Raw genomic sequence first — 20953 nt, 5'->3', positions numbered from 1 at the left:
ATAACGCTTCCGCTGTCGGTCTACGAGGGTACGTGGACAACACTCTCCCCTCTCGTTGCTATGCATCACCATGATCTTGCGTGTGCGTAGGAATTTTTTTGAAATTACTACGTTCCCCAACAGTGGCATCCGAGCCTGGTTTTATGCGTTGATGCTATGCACGAGTAGAACACAAGTGAGTTGTGGGCGATATAAGTCATACTGCTTACCAGCATGTCATATTTTGGTTCAGCGGTATTGTGAGATGAAGCGGCCCGGACCGACATTACGCGTACGCTTACGCGAGACTGGTTTCACCGTTGCGAGCACTCGTTGCTTAAAGGTGACTGGCGGGTGTCTGTCTCTCTCACTTTAGTTGAACCGAGTGTGGCTACGCCCGGTCCTTGCGAAGGTTAAAACAACACCAACTTGACAAACTATCGTTGTGGTTTTGATGCGTAGGTAAGAACGGTTCTTGCTAAGCCCGTAGCAGCCACGTAAAACTTGCAACAACAAAGTAGAGGACGTCTAACTTGTTTTTGCAGGGCATGTTGTGATGTGATATGGTCAAGACATGATGTGATATAATTTGTTGTATGACATGATCATGTTTTGTAACCAAGTTATCGGCAACTGGCAGGAGCCATATGGTTGTCGTTTTATTGTATGCAATGCAATCGCCATGTAATGCTTTACTTTATCACTAAGCGGTAGCGATAGTCGTAGAAGCATAAGATTGATGAGACGACAACGATGCTACGATGGAGATCAAGGTGTCGCGCCGGTGACGATGGTGATCATGACGGTGCTTCGGAGATGGAGATCACAAGCACGGTGCTTCGGAGATGGAGATCACAAGCACAAGATGATGATGGCCATGTCATATCACTTATATTGATTGCATGTGATGTTAATCCTTTATGCATCTTATCTTGCTTTGTTTGACGGTAGCATTATAAGATGATCCTTCACTAAATTATCAAAGTATAAGTGTTCTCCCTGAGTATGCACCGTTGCGAAAGTTCTTCGTGCTGAGATACCACGTGATGATCGGGTGTGATAGGCTCTACGTTCAAATACAACGGGTGCAAAACAGTTGCACACGCGGAATACTCAGGTTAAACTTGACGAGCCTAGCATATAATAGATATGGCCTCGGAACACGGAGACCGAAAGGTCGAGCGTGAATCATATAGTAGATATGATCAACATAGTGATGTTCACCGTTGAAACTACTCCATCTCACGTGATGATCGGACATGGTTTAGTTGATATGGATCAAGTGATCACTTAGAGGATTAGAGGGATGTCTATCTAAGTGGGAGTTCTTAAGTAATATGATTAATTGAACTTAAATTTATCATGAACTTAGTCCTGATAGTATTTTGCAAATTATGTTGTAGATCAATAGCTCGCGTTGTTGCTTCCCTATTTTATTTTTGATATGTTCCTAGAGAAAATTATGTTGAAAGATGTTAGTAGCAAAGATGCGGATTGGATCCGTGATCTGAGGATTATCCTCATTGCTGCACAGAAGAATTATGTCCTTGATGCACCGCTAGGTGATAGACATATTGCAGCAGCAGATGCAGACGTTATGAACGTTTGGCTAGCTCAATATGATGACTACTTGATAGTTTAGTGCACCATGTTTAACGGCTTAGAATCGGGACTTCAAAGACGTTTTGAACGTCATGGACCATATGAGATGTTCCAGGAGTTGAAGTTAATATTTCAAGCAAATACCCGAGTTGAGAGATATGAAGTCTCCAACAAGTTCTATAGCTAAAAGATGGAGGAGAATCGCTCAACTAGTGAGCATGTGCTCAGATTGTCTGGGTACTACAATCGCTTGAATCAAGTGGGAGTTAATCTTCCAGATAAAATAGTGATTGACAGAATTCTCTAGTCACCATCACCAAAGTTAGTAGAACTTCGTGATGAACTATAGTATGCAAGGGATGACGAAAGTAATTCCCGAGCTCTTCGTGATGCTGAAATCGACGAAGGTAGAAATCAAGAAAAACATCAAGTGTTGATGGTTGACGAGACCACTAGTTTCAAGAAAAGGGCAAAGGGAAGAAGGGGAACTTCAAGAAGAACGGCAAGCAAGTTGCTGCTCAAGTGAAGAAGCCTAAGTCTGGTCCTAAGCCTGAGACTAAGTGCTTCTACTGCAAAGGGACTGGTCACTGGAAGCGGAATTACCCCAACTATTTGGTGGATAAGAAGGATGGCAAAGTGAACAAAGGTATATTTGATATACAGATTATTGATGTGTACTTTACTAGTGTTTATAGCAACCCCTCGGTAATTGATACTGGTTCAGTTGCTAAGAGTAGCAACTCGAAACGGGAGTTGCAGAATAAACAGAGACTAGTAAAAGTGAACAAAGGTATATTTGATATACAGATTATTGATATGTACTTTACTAGTGTTTATAGCAACCCCTTGGTAATTGATACTGGTTCAGTTGCTAAAGAGTAGTAACTCGAAACGGGAGTTGCAGAAGAAATAGAGACTAGTAAAAGGCGAGGTGACGATGTGTGTTGGAAGTAGTTCCAAGATTGATATGATCATCATCGCACACTCCCTATACTTTCGGGATTAGTGTTGAAACTAAATAAATGTTATTTGGTGTATGCGTTGAGCATGAATATGATTTGATCATGTTTATTGCAATACGGTTATTCATTTAAGTTAGAGAACAATTGTTGTTCTGTTTACATGAATAAAAAAACCTTTTATGGTCATACACACCAACAAAAATGGTTTTGTTGGATCTCGATCGTAGTGATACACATATTCATAATAATGAAGCCAAAAGATGCAAAGTTAATAATGATAGTGCAACTTATTTGTGGCACTGCCGTTTAGGTCATATTGGTGTAAAGCGCATGAAGAAACTCCATACTGATGGGATTTTGGAATCACATGATTATGAATCACTTGATGCTTGCGAACCATGCCTCGTGGGCAAGATGACAAAAACGCCGTTCTCCGGAACTATGGAGAGAGCAACAGATTTGTTGGAAATCATACATACAGATGTATGTGGTCCGATGAATATTGAGGCTCGTAGCAGGTATCATTATTTTCTGACCTTCACAGATGATTTGAGCAGATATGGGTATATCTACTTAATGAAACAGAAGTCTGAAACATTTGAAAAGTTCATATAATTTCAGAGTGAAGTGGAAAATCACCGTAACAAGAAAATAAAGTTTCTACGATTTGATCGTGGAGAAGAGTATTTGAGTTACGAGTTTGGCCTTCAGTTAAAACAATGTGAAATAGTTTCACTACTCACGCCACCTGGAACACCACAGTGTAATGGTGTGTCCGAACATCGTAACCATACTTTATTAGATATGGTGCGATATATGATGTCTCTTACCGATCTACCACTATAGTTTTGGGGTTATGCATTAGAGACAGCTGCATTCACGTTAAATAGGGCACCATCAAAATCCGTTGAGACGACGCCTTATGAACTGAGGTTTAGCAAGAAACCAAAGTTGTCGTTTCTTAAAGTTTGGGGTTGCGATGCTTATGTGAAGAAACTTCAACCTGATAAGCTCGAACCCAAATTGGAGAAATGTGTCCTGATAGGATACCCAAAGGAGACTGTTGGGTATACCTTCTATCACAGATCCGAAGGCAAAAACTTTTGTTGCTAAATTCGGAAATTTTCTAGAGAAGGAGTTTCTCTCGAAAGAAGTGAGTGGGAGGAAAGTAGAACTTGATGAGGTAACTATACCTGCTCCCTTATTGGAAAGTAGTTCATCACAGAAACCAGTTTTTGAGACACCTACACCAATTAGTGAGGAAGTTAATGATGATGATCATGAAACTTCAGATCAAGTTATTACTAAACCTCGTAGATCAACCAGAGTAAGATCCGCACCAGAGTGGTACGGTAATCCTGTTCTGGAGGTTATGTTACTAGACCATGACGAACCTACGAACTATGAAGAAGCGATGGTGAGCCCAGATTCCGCAAAATGGCTTGAGGCCATGAAATCTGAGATGGGATCCATGTATGAGAACAAAGTATGGACTTTGGTTGACTTGCCCAATGATCGGCAAACCATTGAAAATAAATGGATCTTCAAGAAGAAGACTGACGCTGATGGTAATGTTACTGTCTATAAAGCTCGACTTGTTGCGAAAGGTTTTCGACAAGTTCAAGGGATTGACTACGATGAGACCTTCTCACCCGTAGCGATGCTTAAGTCTGTCCGAATCATGTTAGCAATTGCCGCATTTTATGATTATGAAATTTGGCAAATGGATGTCAAAACTGCATTCCTGAATGGATTTCTGGAAGAAGAGTTGTATATGATGCAACCAGAAGGTTTTGTCGATCCAAAGGGAGCTAACAAAGTGTGCAAGCTCCAGCGATCCATTTATGGACTGGTGCAAGCCTCTCGGAGTTGGAATAAACGCTTTTGATAGTGTGATCAAAGCATTTGGTTTTATACAGACTTTTGGAGAAGCATGTATTTACAAGAAAGTGAGTGGGAGCTCTGTAGCATTTCTGATATTATATGTGGATGACATATTACTGATTGGAAATGATATAGAATTTCTGGATAGCATAAAGGGATACTTGAATAAGAGTTTTTCAAAGAAAGACCTCGGTGAAGCTGCTTACATATTGAGCATCAAGATCTATAGAGATAGATCAAGACGCTTGATAAGTTTTTTCAATGAGTACGTACCTTAACAAGATTTTGAAGTGGTTCAAAAATGGAACAGTCAAATAAAGAGTTTCTTGCCTGTGTTACAAGGTGTGAAATTGAGTAAGACTCAAAACCCGACCACGGCAGAAGATAGAAAAAGAATGAAAGTCATTCCCTATGCCTCGGCCATAGGTTCTATAAAGTATGCCATGCTGTGTACCAGATCTATTGTATACCCTACACTGATTTTTGCAAGGGAGTACAATAGTGATCTAGGAGTAGATCACTGGACAGCGGTCAAAATTATCCTTACTGGAATAAGGATATGTTTCTCGATTATGGAAGTGACAAAAGGCTCGTCGTAAAAGGTTACGTCGATGCAAGTTTTGACACTAATCTAGATGACTCTAAGTCTCGGTCTAGATACATATTGAAAGTGGGAGCAATTAGCTAGAGTAGCTCCATGCAGAGCATTGTAGACATAGAAATTTGCAAAATACTTACGGATCTGAATGTGACAGACTCGTTGACTAAAATTATCTCACAAGCAAAACATGATCACACCTTAGTACTCTTTGGGTGTTAATCACATAAGCGATGTGAACTAGATTACTGACTCTAGTAAACCCTTTGAGTGTTGGTCACATAGCGATGTGAACTATGGGTGTTAATCACATGGTGATGTTAACTATTAGTGTTAAATCACATGGCGATGTGAACTAGATTATTGACTCTAGTGCAAGTGGGAGACTGAAGGAAATATGCCCTAGAGGCAATAATAAAGTTATTATTTATTTCCTTATATCATGATAAATGTTTATTATTCATGCTAGAATTGTATTAACCGGAAACATGATACATGTGTGAATACATAGACAAACAGAGTGTCACTAGTATGCCTCTACTTGACTAGCTCGTTAATCAAAGATGGTTATGTTTCCTAGCCATAGACATAAGTTGTCATTTGATTAACGAGATCACCTCATTAGGAGAATGACGTGATTGACTTGACCCATTCCGTTAGCTTAGCACTCGATCGTTTAGTATGTTGCTATTGCTTTCTTCATGACTTATACATGTTCCTATGACTATGAGATTATGCAACTCCCGTTTACCGGAGGAACACTTTGTGTGCTACCAAACGTCACAACGTAAATGGGTGATTATAAAGGTGCTCTACAGGTGTCTCCAAAGGTACTTGTTGGGTTGGCGTATTTCGAGATTAGGATTTGTCACTCCAATTGTCGGAGAGGTATCTCTGGGCCCACTCGGTAATGCACATCACTGTAAGCCTTGCAAGCATTGTGACTAATAAGTTAGTTGCGGGACGATGTGTTACAGAACGAGTAAAGAGACTTGCCGGTAACGAGATTGAACTAGGTATCGAGATACCGACGATCAAATCTCGGGCAAGTAACATACCGGTGACAAAGAGAACAACGTATGTTGTTATGCGGTCTGACCGATAAAGATCTTCGTAGAATATGTGGGAGCCAATATGGGCATCCAGGTCCCGCTATTGGTTATTGACCGGAGACGTGTCTCGGTCATGTCTACATAGTTCTCGAACCCGTAGGGTCCGCACGCTTAACGTTACGATGACAGTTTTATTGAGTTTTGATGTACCGAAGGAGTTTGGAGTCCCGGATGAGATCGGGGACATGACGAGGAGTCTCGAAATGGCCGAGACGTAAAGATCGATATATTGGACGACTATATTCGGACTTCGAAAAGGTTCCGAGTGATTCGGGTATTTTTCGGAGTACCGGAGAGTTACGGGAATACGTATTGGGCCTTATTGGGCCATACGGGAAAGAAGAAAAAGGGCCTCAAGGGTGGTCGCACCCCTCCCCTTGGTCTGGTCCGAATTGGACTAGGGAAGGGGGGCGCCCCCTTCCTTCCTTCTCTTTTTCCCTTCCTCTTTTCCTATTGAGTCCTAGTAGGACTCCACACTTGGTGCGCCCCCTCCTAGGGCCGGCCTCCTCCTCCCTTGCTCCTTTATATACGGGGGCAGGGGGCACCCCAGAGACACAACAATTGATCCTTGAGATCTCTTAGTCGTGTGCGGTGCCCCCCTCCACCATATTACACCTCGATAATACCGTTGCGGAGCTTAGGCGAAGCCCTGCGTCGCTGGAACATAATCATCGTCACCACGCTGTCGTGCTGACGAAACTCTCCCTCAACACTCGGCTGGATCGGAGTTCGAGGGACGTCATCGAGCTGAACGTGTGTAGAACTCGGAGGTGCCGTACGTTCGGTACTTGATCGGTCGGATCGTGAAGACATACGACTACATCAACCGCGTTGTGATAACGCTTCCGCTGTCGGTCTATGAGGGTACGTGGACAACACTCTCCCCTCTCGTTGCTATGCATCACCATGATCTTGCGTGTGCGTAGGAATTTTTTTGAAATTACTACGTTCCCCAACAATAAGTAGATGATGGGTTGCTAGAGTGACAGAAGCTTAAACCCTAGTTTATGCATTGCTTCGTAAGGGGGCGATTTGGATCCATATGTTTCATGCTATGGTTAGGTTTACCTTAATACTTCTTTTGTAGTTGTGGATGCAATAGGAGTTAATCATAAGTGGGATGTTTGTCCAAGTAAGGACAACACCCAAGCACCGGTCCACCCACATATCAAATTATCAAAGTACCGAACGCGAATCATATGAACGTGATGAAAACTAGCTTGACGATAATTCCCATGTGTCCTCGGGAGCGCTTTTCTCTATATAAGAGTTTGTCCAGGCTTGTCCTTTGCTACAAAAAGGATTGGGCCATCTTGCTGCACTTTATTTACACTTGTTATTTGCTACCCGTTACAATTTATCTTATCACAAACTACCTGTTACCTATAATTTCAGTGCTTGCAGAGAATACCTTACTGAAAACTGCTTGTCATTTCCTTCTGCTTCTCGTTGGGTTCGACACTCTTACTTATCGAAAAGGCTACGATAGATCCCCTACACTTGTGGGTCATCAGGTATTACCTCCATAGAGCGGGCCCGAACCTGGGTAAACATTGTGTCCCCCGTCTCCTGTTACCATCGACCTTAGACGCACAGTTCGGGACCCCCTACCCGAGATCTGCCGGTTTTGACACCGACAATGATGTATTAAGGAACGAGTAAAGAGACTTGCCAGTAACGATATTTAACTAGGTATGAAGATCTGAAAGTATGTCGTCCCAAGACTCCGAGGGAGAGAGCTATGTTGCTGATTTCATCGCAAACCCCAAGTCCTATGGGGATGTGGAGCACTATAGCTGGACCTCTGAGGAGGATGAAGATGAATCGGTTCCTCCCCGGTTCCAAACGAAAGCATGGATGCGTTATGCAAGAGGATAATAAAACTCGAGATAGATAACGACGAGTTGAGGACAGATAATTTTATTCTCCGACAGAAGTTGGAGGAAAAGAAGAGCAAACCCTCTACTTCTTCGTCACCACCACCACCATCTTATTCACCACCAAAGGAAAATTGAGTATAGGGTATGGGCACTCCCCTTGGCTTCCGCCAAGCTTGGGGGAGGTGCCCTGGTATCGTATCATCCCCAGTATCTTTTTGCCTTTACTTATTTTAGTTTGATCTTTTGCTTTAGATTGAATAAAAGTTTAGTTCGATCCTTTCTTCTTTGAGATTTTGCTTAGTGATCTATCCTTGTAATCGTGTGCAAGATATATAATAAAGTTTAGTTTGAGTTTTTGCTTTCTTTACTTGTTGCAACTAAAAGAAAAGAAATAAATAAAGGAAAAGATATAAATAAAAGAAAGGAAATAAATCAAGAAGATCATATACTAATCTTATGGTAGGTGATGGCACCACATAAGGGAAAGTATTAGTAGAAAATATTATTAGAGATTAACAAACATAGCATTAGTCAACGATGCAACTCATGAAAGAATTAATAAGGGAAGAGAAGATTCACATATAAATATACTATCCTAGAAATCTTTTGTGATTGTGAGCCCCCATCAAAATATTATATGCCAAAATTGTTGACGTTGGATAAGGAAGACAACTTAATGATTTATGTTTATTCATACTCACATAGAAGTCATATTGTCATAGATCCTTTAACATGTGGTGTTTGCCACTATCTTTGCTAGCCAAAAATTCTGCACTAAGTAGAGATCCTACTTGTGCATCTAAAAACCCTTAAGCCCAAATCTTATTTTCAAGTGTCCACCATACCTACCTAGGGATTGAGAAAGACCCCTCAAGTAAGTTGTCATCGGTGCAAAAAGGCAATAAAAATTGCTTCCAAATGTGTGAGATCATTTAGTGTAAGAGAAAATTGAGCGTTGCACGAACTTTTGATGGTGAAGAATAAAAGTGACATACTGCATAATAAAGGTCGCTATCACAAGGGACAATGCAACGTGACGTTCTTTTGCACTAAGGGGTTGAGCATACAAAAAAATAAGTGCATGGCAACCTCTGCTTCCCTCTGCAAAGGGACTATCTTTTACTTCTATGTATTTACTTTTATGCAAAGAGTCAAAGTTTTCTCTCTACTCCTTTTTATTTTCTCCTTTGGCAAGCATCATGTGGTGAGGAAAGATCTAGGCACATATGTCCAGTTGAATATGGGTGGCATGAGTTATTATTGTTGACATCACCCTTGAGGTGAATACATTGGGAGGCGAAACTATAAGCCCCTATCCTCTTATGTGTCCAGTTGAAACGTTTTGCTCATGTGTATGCGGTGAGTGTTAGCAATCATAGAAGACTATATGATGGTTGACTATGTGGACTTTCCTAAAGGCTCCGATACGTGACCCTTCCTGAAAAGATGATAAATTGTAGTTGCAAAGTTGATTAAGAACTTAGTTTGTTGGTTTCTAATAGAGTTTTTTCTTTATACTTCTATTGTGTGATGAACTGTTACTTATTCATGAGAACTATATGATAGAAGTTCTATGATAATATGTTTAAGTTTGTTGCTTTTATAATAATGAACATAATGCTTCTATGTCTGTATTTTGTTTTTATCGACACCTCTCTCTCTAAGCATGTGGACATGTTTTTCGATTTTGGTTTTCGCTTGAGGACAAGCGAGGTCTGAGCTTGGGGGAGTTGATACGTCCATTTTGCATCGTGTTTTCCTACTGTTATTTATGATGTTTTTATCCATAATAATGCTTTTTGGAGTAATTCTAATGCCTTTTCTCCAATAATATGCAAGGTATACACAAACAGGGAGAATTCCGGTAGCTGGAAATCTGGACCTGGAAAAGCTACGTCAGGCCACCTATTCTGCACAACTCCAAACAAGCTGAAACTTCACGGAGATTTTTTATCAAATATATGATGAATATTGGAGCAAATAACTACTAGAGGGGGCCCACTAGGTGCTCACCCAGGCCCACCTCCGGTGCCCATCTTCTGGTATATAGGTCATTTTGACCTAGAAAAAAATAATGAGAGGACTTTCCGGACGGAGCTCCGCTGTCTCGAGGCGGAACTTGGGCAGGAGCACTTTTGCCCTCCGGCAGAGCGATTCCGCCGGGGGAACTTCCCTCCTGTAGGGGGAAATGATCGTCATCATCATCACCAACAAGTCTCCCATCTTGGGGAGGGCTATCTTCATAAACATATTCAACAACACCATCTCATCTCAAACCCTAGTTCATCTCTTGTGTTCAATCTTGTTACCGGAACTATAGATTGGTGCTTGTGGGTGACTAGTAGTGTTGATTACATCTTGTAGTTGATTACTATATGGTTTATTTGGTGGAAGATTATATGTTCAGATCCAATATGCTATTTAATACCCCTCTGATCTTGAGCATGATTATCATTTGTGAGTAGTTACTTTTGTTCTTGAGGTCACGGGAGAAATCATGTTGCAAGTAATCATGTGAACTTGATATGTGTTCGATATTTTGATAGTATGTATGTTGTGATTCCCTTAGTGGTGTCATGTGAACGTCGACTACATGACGCTTCACCATATTTGGGCCTAAGGGAATGCATTGTGGAGTTGCAATTAGATGATGGGTTGCGAGAGTGATAAAAGCTTAAATCCCATTTTATGTGCTATTCCGTAAGGGACCGATTGGATCCAAAAGTTTAATGCTATGGTTAGAATTTATTTTTAATACTTTTCTCGTAGTTGTGGATGCTTGCGGGAGGGTTAATCATAAGTAGGAGGTTTGTTCAAGTAAGAACAGCACCTAAGCACTGGTCCACCCACATATCAAATTATCAAAATAGCGAACACAAATCAAACCAACATGGTGAAAGTGACTAGATGAAATTCCCGTGTACCCTCAAGAATTCTTTGCTTATTATAAGAGACCGATTTGGCCTGTCCTTTGCCTCAAAATTATTGGGCTACCTTGCTGCACTTTTGTTACTACTATCGTTACTTTCTCGTTACAAATTATCTTGCTATCAAACTACTCTGCTACTTACAATTTCAGCACTTGCAGACATTACCTTACTGAAAACCACTTGTCATTTCCTTCCGCTCCTCGTTGGGTTCGACACTCTTACTTATCAAAAAGAGCTACAATTGATCCCCGATACTTGTGGTCATCAGTGTCTCGGTCATGTCTACGTAGTTCTCGAACCCGTAGGGTCCGCACGCTTAACGTTCGATGATGATTTTGTATTATATGAGTTATGTGATTTGGTGACCGAATGTTGTTCGGAGTCCCGGATGAGACCACGGACATGACGAGGAGTCTCAGAATGCCCGAGAGGTAAAGATTGATATATAGGACGATAGTATTCGGACACTGAAAGTGTTCCGGAGGGTACCGGGTACATATCGGGTCACCGGAAGGGGTTCCGGGCACCCCCGGCAAAGATATGGGCCTAATGGGCCAAGAGGAGAAATGCAGCAGCCAGCAGGGGCTGCTGCGCCCCCCATATGGGCCAAACCAGAAGGGGAAGGAAAGAGGGGAAGAGAGAAGGAAGGGGAGGGATTCAGCCTCCCCCTTCCTTCCCTCCTCCCTCCTCCTTCCTTCCCCCTCCGGAAAATATGGTAAGGGGGGCGAATTGGACTAGCCCCCCATGTAGGATTCCTCCTACTTGGGGTGCCCCCTTGGCTGCTCCCTCTCCCTCCCACCTATATATATGAGGGGGGAGGCACCTAGAACACACAACAACATCTGTTAGCCGTGTGCGGCGCCTCCCTCCACAGATTACACCCTCGGTCATATTCTCGTAGTGCTTAGGCGAAGCCCTGCGTGGATCACTTCACCATCCCCGTCACCGCGCCGTCGTGCTGACGAAACTCATCTACTTCCTCGACACTTTGCTGGATCAAGAGTTCGAGGGACGTCATCGAGTTGAACGTGTGCAAAACTCAGAGGTGCCGTACGTTCGGTGCTTGATCGGTCGGAACAAGAAGAAGTTCGACTGCATCAAAAGCATTGTCAAACGCTTCCGCTTTCGGTCTACGAGGGTACGTAGACACACTCTCCCCCTCTCATTGATATGCATCTCCTAGATAGATCTTGCGTGAGCGTAGGATTTTTTTTAAATTGCATGCTACGTTTCCCAACAAAAAAACATTTTTTTGCTAAAAAAAATATTATTTCCATTTTTCAAGTGCGAGAAATGATTTGTTTTCTGAAGGAAGTGCTTGAAATAAGTTGTAACATTGGGTCTTCTCATTTCCCCCCTAAAGTGGACCATTAGAAGCCCGCTAACCAAGTTTCATGAATTTCAGAGTACTATTGCTATATTTCATCGATTTACTAGATTTATAGTGAATTATGGCGAATTGCTCAAATTTGAACTACAAGTGTGACGTAGTTTGGTCCTGAAAATTGGATAAAATCATTTTAATCTTTTGCATTGGTGGTGTATGCAGTGGGCACAACTAAAGTTCAAATTCCAAGCCATTTGGTATGAATGATCAACATTGCAAGTTTGACCCAAGATTGGAAAAATCAAAGAAAATGAAAAAAGCCTAAACACATTAAAATCCTTGGGCATGGGGCCCTTTTGTGTCAACTAGTTTGTGGGGAAAATCATAAACTTGCAATACCACAAGTTTTGAAAAGTCAACATTGCAAGTTTGACCCCATTTTAAGTAAGTTTTGAATGATGTTGTTTTTGGTAGGTTTTGCATGTTGCTATTTTTGGCCAGTTCTGCATGTGGCACTATGTTTGAACATGCAAAACCCACTCAATGTAGGAAATCCAAAACATAGCATTCAAGTGCTGATTAAATACACCAACATAACACTCTTTGCAGTTAGTGCATCCACATGTCGGATCGTCAGAACTAGCTAGGTGCGGTTTGGAGATGCTTAAGATTGCGAGCCAGGCGACGGTGAGAGCGTTCAACGTTTTTCTCAAACCGCAATGAGAACTCATACTACTCCACCTCTATTGGGGCATGCTGGCAGTGAGCATGGGCGTCCACGGTGACTAGCGCTAGATCATTGCCGGCATCAGCCTCCAAGTGCTTATGATCTACCATCTGCTCATCCTCTCCATCAAAATTAATCGCTAGATTCATGCCTTCCTAAGCAGGATGAGTGATGATCTCCAAACCCTCCTAATAGCCCTCATGTTGTGCATCCTCATCTGTGATAATTTGCATCCCTCCCTGGTAGCTCTCCTCTTCTTCATCCTCCTCCTCGTTGCTATCCTCCTCCTCCATCACCTCATCGACGACCTGGATAATACACAAATTCACCAGCCCTCCCTCCTCTGGATTCGGCAAGGAGAGACGGGAGCTGTACTTGTACCAATGGGCTCGCTGTCGACGATATGGAGACTCCATCGCCTCTGCCATTGGCCACAGGAGAATCTCAATTGGGACTGCCTCCTTGCCTTTAGGAAGTAACAGCTTCCACTCGTCCGTCTTCAGTTCCAACGCCAGGCCCAGCGAGTCCATCACAAGAGATTTTGCGCTCGAAAACCAGGAGCATATCTCCTTGCACTTGGCCAGCAAAAGCTCACCCCCGCGCAAAACAAATCCATTGCCCTCTTCCAGCTTCGACCTACTTGCCATCAATCAAACACCAATTGCAAATCAAAGAATTAAAAATGAATTCAATTATTCAGATCAAATTCACCACAAAACAATCTAAAATGGGCTGCATTCAACAAAACCTAATTTCTAGGGTTTTGTATTTCAAAACTAGCTGCCACTAGTACCGCTGGCAGGATCCAATCCTAAATAGACGTCCACACTGATTGCTAACTGGAGCAACTCAACGCATGCCAATTCAATCGCTTAGTCGCCCATTCAATCGAATTATAACCAAATCCTAATTGCTAGGGTTTGGATTAGAAATGTACCGGTCAGTCAACGAACTCGAATGGTTCTGGCATTTGGGAGGAAGGGCTGACCGTTCGCACCACGACGCTACACCATTAGAGCTCAGGCAGACGGTCGGAGTAGCCGGCGAGGCTACGGATTGGGTGGCGGGGCTGCGAGGGGGCACGACAGTGGAGTGGGGCTGGATGGGGGATGCGACGGCTCACTCTGGGTCGGGCTGATTTAGGCAAAAGAAAGGGATAGGTCAATGAGCTAGGTCCCACTTGTCATAAGCTATCATGGCCACGACCCACCTGTCATACGTGGCCCACCTGTCCAAAGATCTCCATCCCCACGCGCTAGTAACTGAGGAGGTAACGGTCAATTGCTTTGACCAGACAACAAGGCTTCATTTGGATCTTTGTAAGCACGGGGCGAGTGGTGGAGGGAAAAAGTGAGCAAAAGTTAGAGGGTTGGGCAAAACTAAGCACAACTAAGGAAGGAGGGGCACAGAAATAGAAAACCCAATGTTAAAATACAAGCCAAATAAGGTCTGAGAATCCAAACATATATATATATATATATGTATATATATATAACTAACCAACATATGGGTAGATGGTTTATTTTCTCACTTGGTTGTGACATGATGAGTGTTAGTGAGAGTCACCTTGAAGTAGTCACCAACCCGTCGAACATCCAATATAAAACAACCTCTCAAGAAAGATTGGACTCTATGCTATTAGGGTTTCTAGTTTTTCATGTTAGTTAGTTATATACATCGGTTCTTTTATTAAATTTAGGTGTATACGAGATAATAGCTTTAGCTATATTGACAGCGATGTATGCTAAACAGTGCACCTATATGGCACTGTAGCGGTCGTAGCTAGGGTAGCGGTACAGAGTACAACAATTTGCTTTTAGTCTCCCGAAATGCTATATAGGACTAGCAATTTAAATCGTTTGTCGAAACACACATCATCTAATCATCATCTTGCCATTACCGTGTACACCCTAATATTACATACGTCTCAAACTACTTGTCCGATTTGTCTAGATATAAATATATCTAACAGTAAAACCTGTCTAGATACATCTGTATTTAGAAAAATCTGAGACAAGTAATTCGGAATGGAGGGAGTATGTTAGGGCATCTTCAACACTTACTCGCAAATTTACACCGGCATTCGTCCGCGGACAAGGGTGCGGGAAGCGGCCCTCCAATGCTACCATGTATGTGTCCTGTAAGAACGAAGTATGTCTACCAGAGAGGGGGGGAGTGAATGGGAGATTAAAATTTTCTTTCAAAAACTTCAAATCTCTGGAACCCAGCAGCAGGATGAAAGCAACCAATGAACAGAGAACGAGAAATAACTATCGAACGAGAATTACAACAGGCAACGAGAATCAATCACATGGTCGAGACATATTTCACAACTGATGAACGAAGGTAAATAGAGTGAAGAAATGACCAATGATGCTCGATGCTGATGAATGATTTGGTAGACCAGTTCGCCCTTCTGCAAATGGACTACATCTGGTTGGAGGGGTTCGTGATTGAATACAGAAGATAAACTCTCTGCGCCCTATTCTCCTCAACAACTGATTCGTCAATCAGTGTCGATCACTCGTGGTAGATACTTGAGGCAATCTCCGAACCTGTATAGACTTTGGCTTCGTTAACCAAAATTACTACTGGTCATTGAAAGACTTGGCAGCTAACCTCTAGAGAATTTTCAGCTCTCAAGATTAATAGGCGGAGCATACTGGACTTAGTTTCGACATGCTAAACCACTATCTAATTTTTTGGCTCTGGGGTTTTTCTCTCGGTGGATTTTAAACTCAAATGACTCGGGAGAGAGGGTGCTCTCACAATCTTCTCAGAAATCAAATGGAGCAGCCCACGGTGCACGTTGGAAGGGGTGGGCTATTTATAGCCGCGGTCTTCCTGATGGGAAAGGACCATTTTGGACATGACCGCTCGACCAATGCTCAACCGACACATAACCAGTGGTCGGATTCTTAGGCACAACCGTAACATTACTTGCGAAGCACGTAATGCTAACTCCACGGTCTGAATCAAATCTCTTGCAACAAAGAAGAACTACGTCTCTTGCTAGCGAGTATAAATTCGGAGCACAAAGAGATTTCTCTCAACTCACATAGGTTTTGGTTTAGCTTCAGAGAACCATAAGTTCATTGTACCCCTCTTAATAGTACGGTGGTCCTATGACTCAAGAAAGAGAAGAAGAACAACGAAAGAAAATACTACGTCATTTCTCCATCTTCAAACTTCTAGGGTGCTGCCAATTTCTTCGGGCAAACACTGAACCAAATGCTTTGGGTCAACAATTTTAGAGGTTCACTTTCGACAGGCATAACCTTCGGTGATAATCCTCCTGCCCCGCAGGAGATTATCTTTGGAGTTTGTTCCAAACTCCACATGATTTCAGGGACTTGTCACTTAGTGTGCACTAGCAAACGCGTTAGTCCCACACTTTTTATGTCAACAATCTCCAAAACACAAGGAGGCAAATTATTTTGTAGCCTTCTAGTGCGTGTACGGTGAAGTTTTTCTTTTCCAACTTCGTGAACACCGCACATGCACAAGAAGGCTACAAAATAAAACATTGTCAATAAAACTATGCATATTCGGCTAGTGATCAATAAAATTATGCATATCCGGACAATGATCAACAAAACTATGCATATCCGGCTACAAAACTATGCATATCCGGCAAATGATCGGCAAAACCATGCATATCCGGCTACAAAACTGTGCATATCCGGCCAATGATTAGTAGAACTATGCATATCCGGCTACAAAACTGTGCATACCCGGTAAATGATCAACAAAACTATGCATATCCGGCTACAAAGCTCCGCATATCCGACAAATGATCAACAAAACTATGCATATCCAGTAAGTGATCGGAAAACTATGCATATCTGGCTAGTGATCAACTAAACTATGCATATCCGGCCAATGATAAAAAAACTATGCATATCCGGCTACAAAACTATGCATGTCCGGCCAAATGAACTTACTTGCTCGGTGATTGGGGCACCACTAGGCCACCATGCGATGAGATGCGCCAAATGGCCACAATATTTTGACACGACCTCTTGGATGGTGTCCCGTCAATGGTTGAGGGGCTTTGGTCCATGGGTGCTGATGACCGCGTCGGAGTAGGGCGCGAAATGTTTGTGTTCCTGGAACCATGTGTGAATGTTGGCCCAAAAAGTTGAGCCCTTCTGCTTCGTGTCATGGATCGGATCGAGGCTAGTGGCCAACCATGCATCGCACAACAGCTCGTCCTCCTACCTCGTTGAAGATTTCTCATCTACCCTTCTTCTTCGGATCGCCGGCAAAATCATCTGGATCATCGTCTTCGCCGTCCTCATCCTCCTCCACCTCCTCCTCCGCCTGTCCGGCGGCCCAATCCTGATGTTGTATGCCCGTCCGTTGTGTGCTGGTCTGGGTGTAGCCCTGATGCATGTGGGTGTAGTTGCCGGACTGGGTGGCATCCGAGTCTTCCACCTGCCCGTCCTAATAACCTCCTCCTCCTCCGCGTCCATAGTGGATGATGTCGAACATCTTCCTATCCGCGTCGTTGTACGCCTTCTCCCCCGCTTTAGGCATAGCAGCGAATAGCGCACGGGCACCCATGTGCTCCCCGCCCACGGTCCATGCCCGGACGAGCTGCGGCGAAGAAGACTCTGAGAAGAGCAGCGGCGCCGCGTTTACGTTGACGATGTAAGGCACTTGCCCGACGGTGGTTGCCGTGGATTGGCTGCTGAGCTGCTTGACGGCATAGTAGTATGGAGCCTTGTAATGCTCCGGCCATGGCGGTGTCTGGAGGATGGGCGCCACCATCATGGCTCCGCGACCTCAACCACGTCTGCGACCAGCACGCCGACCGCGACGGACGCCATCAGCACGCCCTCCGTCCGCCTTCTGCTTCATGAGTGTTTCCTTCTTTGCGACCTTCGCTTTGACGCGGCGATTTTGCCGTGTCACCGAGTTGATCTTCCGGGCAAGGGTGATGCTCGGATCCTCCTGCACATCCACCACCTCTATCTCCGGCAGGTCCTCGTTCGGTTCCATGCGTCGGCGGCAGCGAAGAAGAAAGTGGGAGAAAAGGACGGGAATTGGGTGAAAAGCGATGGGATGGAAGAAGAGAATTGGGGATTTTAGCAAGGAAACGGTGCGGGGGATGCTACAAAAGGATGGACTCTGCCTTCCTTTTGAGTGGGCCATGGGTGTACGAGTTCGACGTGTCTCATGTCCGTACTCCCGCAAAGCCCCCTATGTTTGGTTTCAGTTTATGGGAAAAACATGACCCGGACCGCTTGGCGAACCGATACAGGTCCGTATTGGATGGCTTCCGGGGTATGGACCGCGCTTTCCGGACGTACGCGGCGGTTTGAAGGTCAGCGTTGGAAATGCCTTTATACTACCATACAGTAGGAACAGTATACGCACGACACGACCTAGTAGAAGGCTCCTCCTGGAGGGAACACGTTGATAACGCATGGGCGAATAGGTTAGGAAAACCCGAAAACAAGGATCCAATCCCCGCTAACACGGACGATGGTCAACAAGCTTAGTCTTTGTCCGTAGTCCTGACCAGACGTACTCCATCATCAAAATGAAATACTAGTAGAGTTGTACCACCAGTCCTCTCTCTCTCTCAAAAAGAAAGCTAGTTGTCCTATAGTCGTACACCACAGCCATCACCCATCTCCTCCGTCTATGGCATGGTCGTCTCGTGCATCCACCTCACACTTCTACAGCTATATCCCACACACAGTCTCTCCATTTCGCTCATGCGCATGCATGCACGCACGCACGCACGCACTGTCCTCCACGACGGACCAAGGCAAGGTGTCACACACACACAGCACAGCAGTCGCAATAACTCACACGGCGACGGAGCATCGGGGAGGAGGGAGGCAGCGGCTCGGGATCTCGCCTTATCCTCGCGGTACGACGCTCTCCCCACCCCGGCCAAAACGTACGTAAACATGGCGCCATTTACACGCGCGCAACCACTCCGCTGTCCTCTCGTCCCTCCCCTCCCCTCCCATGCATGCATGTCTCAGCGACGGACGGACGATCCACGCCAACGGGCTCCCGACGAGGCGGACGCGCCCAAAATATTCCACCGCCGAGCCAGCGACCCGGCCCGAACGCACGCAAGCGGCGCACGCTCGTCCGGGCCAGCCAGCGACGATGGCGACCGATCGCGCGATACAGGCACGGATCTCTCTTACAACAAGCAGCCCCGCTTTTTGTACAGTCCACGTCGCTTTCGCCCTCCCCCTCCTGGCCGTCTCGCTACAGCCCTACGTACGTACCTATTCGCGAGCTGAGCGCGTGATATTTTCAACTGGCTCCAGCTCTAATTTGTAAGGATTGAAATTGTAAAGTTCAACTAATTTCCAAGGACGAATAAGAATATGTAACCCCAGCCTCATCATATAAAAAGAGAAGATCAAATTAATCAACCGGCCGGAATATGGGATCGAGGTTGAATGCATGATTGCTGCCGGCGCTTTGGGCCGGATCAGTGGAGTGAATGGACCGGTCGAATATCGCCGTAATTTAAAAGGTGCGTCCTTAAAGCATTTCGTGCCGCATTAGTCCAACAAATCCCGCTCGTCCGATCGCCTTTACTACCACTAGCGCTCGCTAAAAGAAAGAAGGAAGAAAAAAGGAGATGCGGTGTTGTTAATTGCACACACAAACATATTCTTGCCCCACAATCCACGCAAAGCAAATACGATAAAGAACACAAGGCTAACCCCAATTTGTACATGGTCTCACTCCTAAATTTAGTAGTACTCCAGTGGTTTTGCTTCCTTCTTTTGGTTCTCCAATGGTTTCGAAATGATTTCCGGCCCGATGTGGTAACGAGCACCTACGAGCCATACATGCATGCAGCGGCGGCGCGGTTTGATGACACCGGTGACTGAGCGAGTTGGCGTCTGGATTTAGTACTCCCACTGCAGCGGCTCCTCCAGGCGGAACACGCCGGCGCCGGCGCCGGCGAAGGCCACGTCGTCGTCCCACGAGGAGGCGCACGAGAGCTGGCAGGACGGAGGGCCGTGTCTGAGGTCGAAGAGGAGGTCGGGGAGGTCGAACAGCGCATCCTCAGCGGTGTCCGGCGGCGGCGAGGCAGAGGCGGAGGCGGCGCTGGGTTCCGGGCCGTCGGGATTCTTGGCGCCGGCATTGGCAGCTGCAGTGGCAGAGGCCGGGAAGTCGGCGGAGGCGGCGAGTGCGGCGGCCGCCTGGACGTCTTTGGGCGCGGCGGTGGCCGGGCGCGGGAGCTCGTGGGCGAGGTCGGGGAAGTTGAGGTGCGCGGCACGGCCCTTGATGGCGAGGGCGGCCACGTCGTGCGCGCGCGCCGCCATCTCCGCCGTGGCGAAGGTGCCGAGCCAGATGCGCGACTTCTTGCGGGGCTCCCGAATCTCCGACACCCACTTGCCCCAGCTCCGCATGCGCACCCCGCGGTACGTCGGGTGCCGCCCGTCGTTGCGCGGCCGCTTCTTCTTGGACGACGCGGTGGTGGCCGTCGGGGACGGCGGCGAGGCCAGGGCCTCCACCGAGGACGACGTGGTGGTCTCGGAGCCGGAGGAGGAATCCTCCGTGGCGCCCACGGCTGATGATACTGTGGTGGTGGAGTTGTTGTTGGGGAGTGATGGGCGAGAGCGTGAGGAGGTGAGTGGTGTGTTGCGGTGGGATGCGAGGCAAGGCACTGGGAGGTTTTATGATGAGCAGAGCAGATGAGGCGGAGGGAGCAACGTGGAAAGGAAAAACAAAGCGGGGAATCGAATGGGGGGAGGCGTGAGGCCAGCGTGTTGGCCTTTGGGAACTGAGCAACTGATGAGCATTGTTTTTGAGCGATTAAACAAGTTTTAATCTTTTTATTCTCTTGCAGCTATTTTTTTTGTTTACAGCAAATAGACTTTATTCCTCAAATGATTGTAATGTCGTTTACAAGTAAATGAGAAATCCCCGCAGAAAAAAAGTAAATGAGAATAAAGTCAAGG

At 45.1% G+C, this 20953-nt stretch overlaps 1 protein-coding gene across 1 annotated transcript in view; it reads right to left on the bottom strand.

Moving 5' to 3' along the window:
* Window positions 1–19606: 19606 nt before the first annotated feature.
* LOC123142610 (ethylene-responsive transcription factor ERF034) overlaps window positions 19607–20953 on the bottom strand; it is a 54975-nt gene continuing 53628 nt past the window's right edge. The window contains exon 2 of the mRNA XM_044561448.1: window positions 19607–20669. Coding sequence (XP_044417383.1) covers window positions 19895–20669 — 775 coding nt within the window. The 3' untranslated portion in view covers window positions 19607–19894. The remainder of the gene's footprint in view (window positions 20670–20953) is intronic.

Source organism: Triticum aestivum, chromosome 6D (assembly GCF_018294505.1).
Source record: "Triticum aestivum cultivar Chinese Spring chromosome 6D, IWGSC CS RefSeq v2.1, whole genome shotgun sequence".
Taxonomy (NCBI): Eukaryota; Viridiplantae; Streptophyta; class Magnoliopsida; order Poales; family Poaceae; genus Triticum; species Triticum aestivum.
Note: the sequence above shows the minus strand (reverse complement) of the source record. Positions and strands in the feature narration are given on the sequence as shown.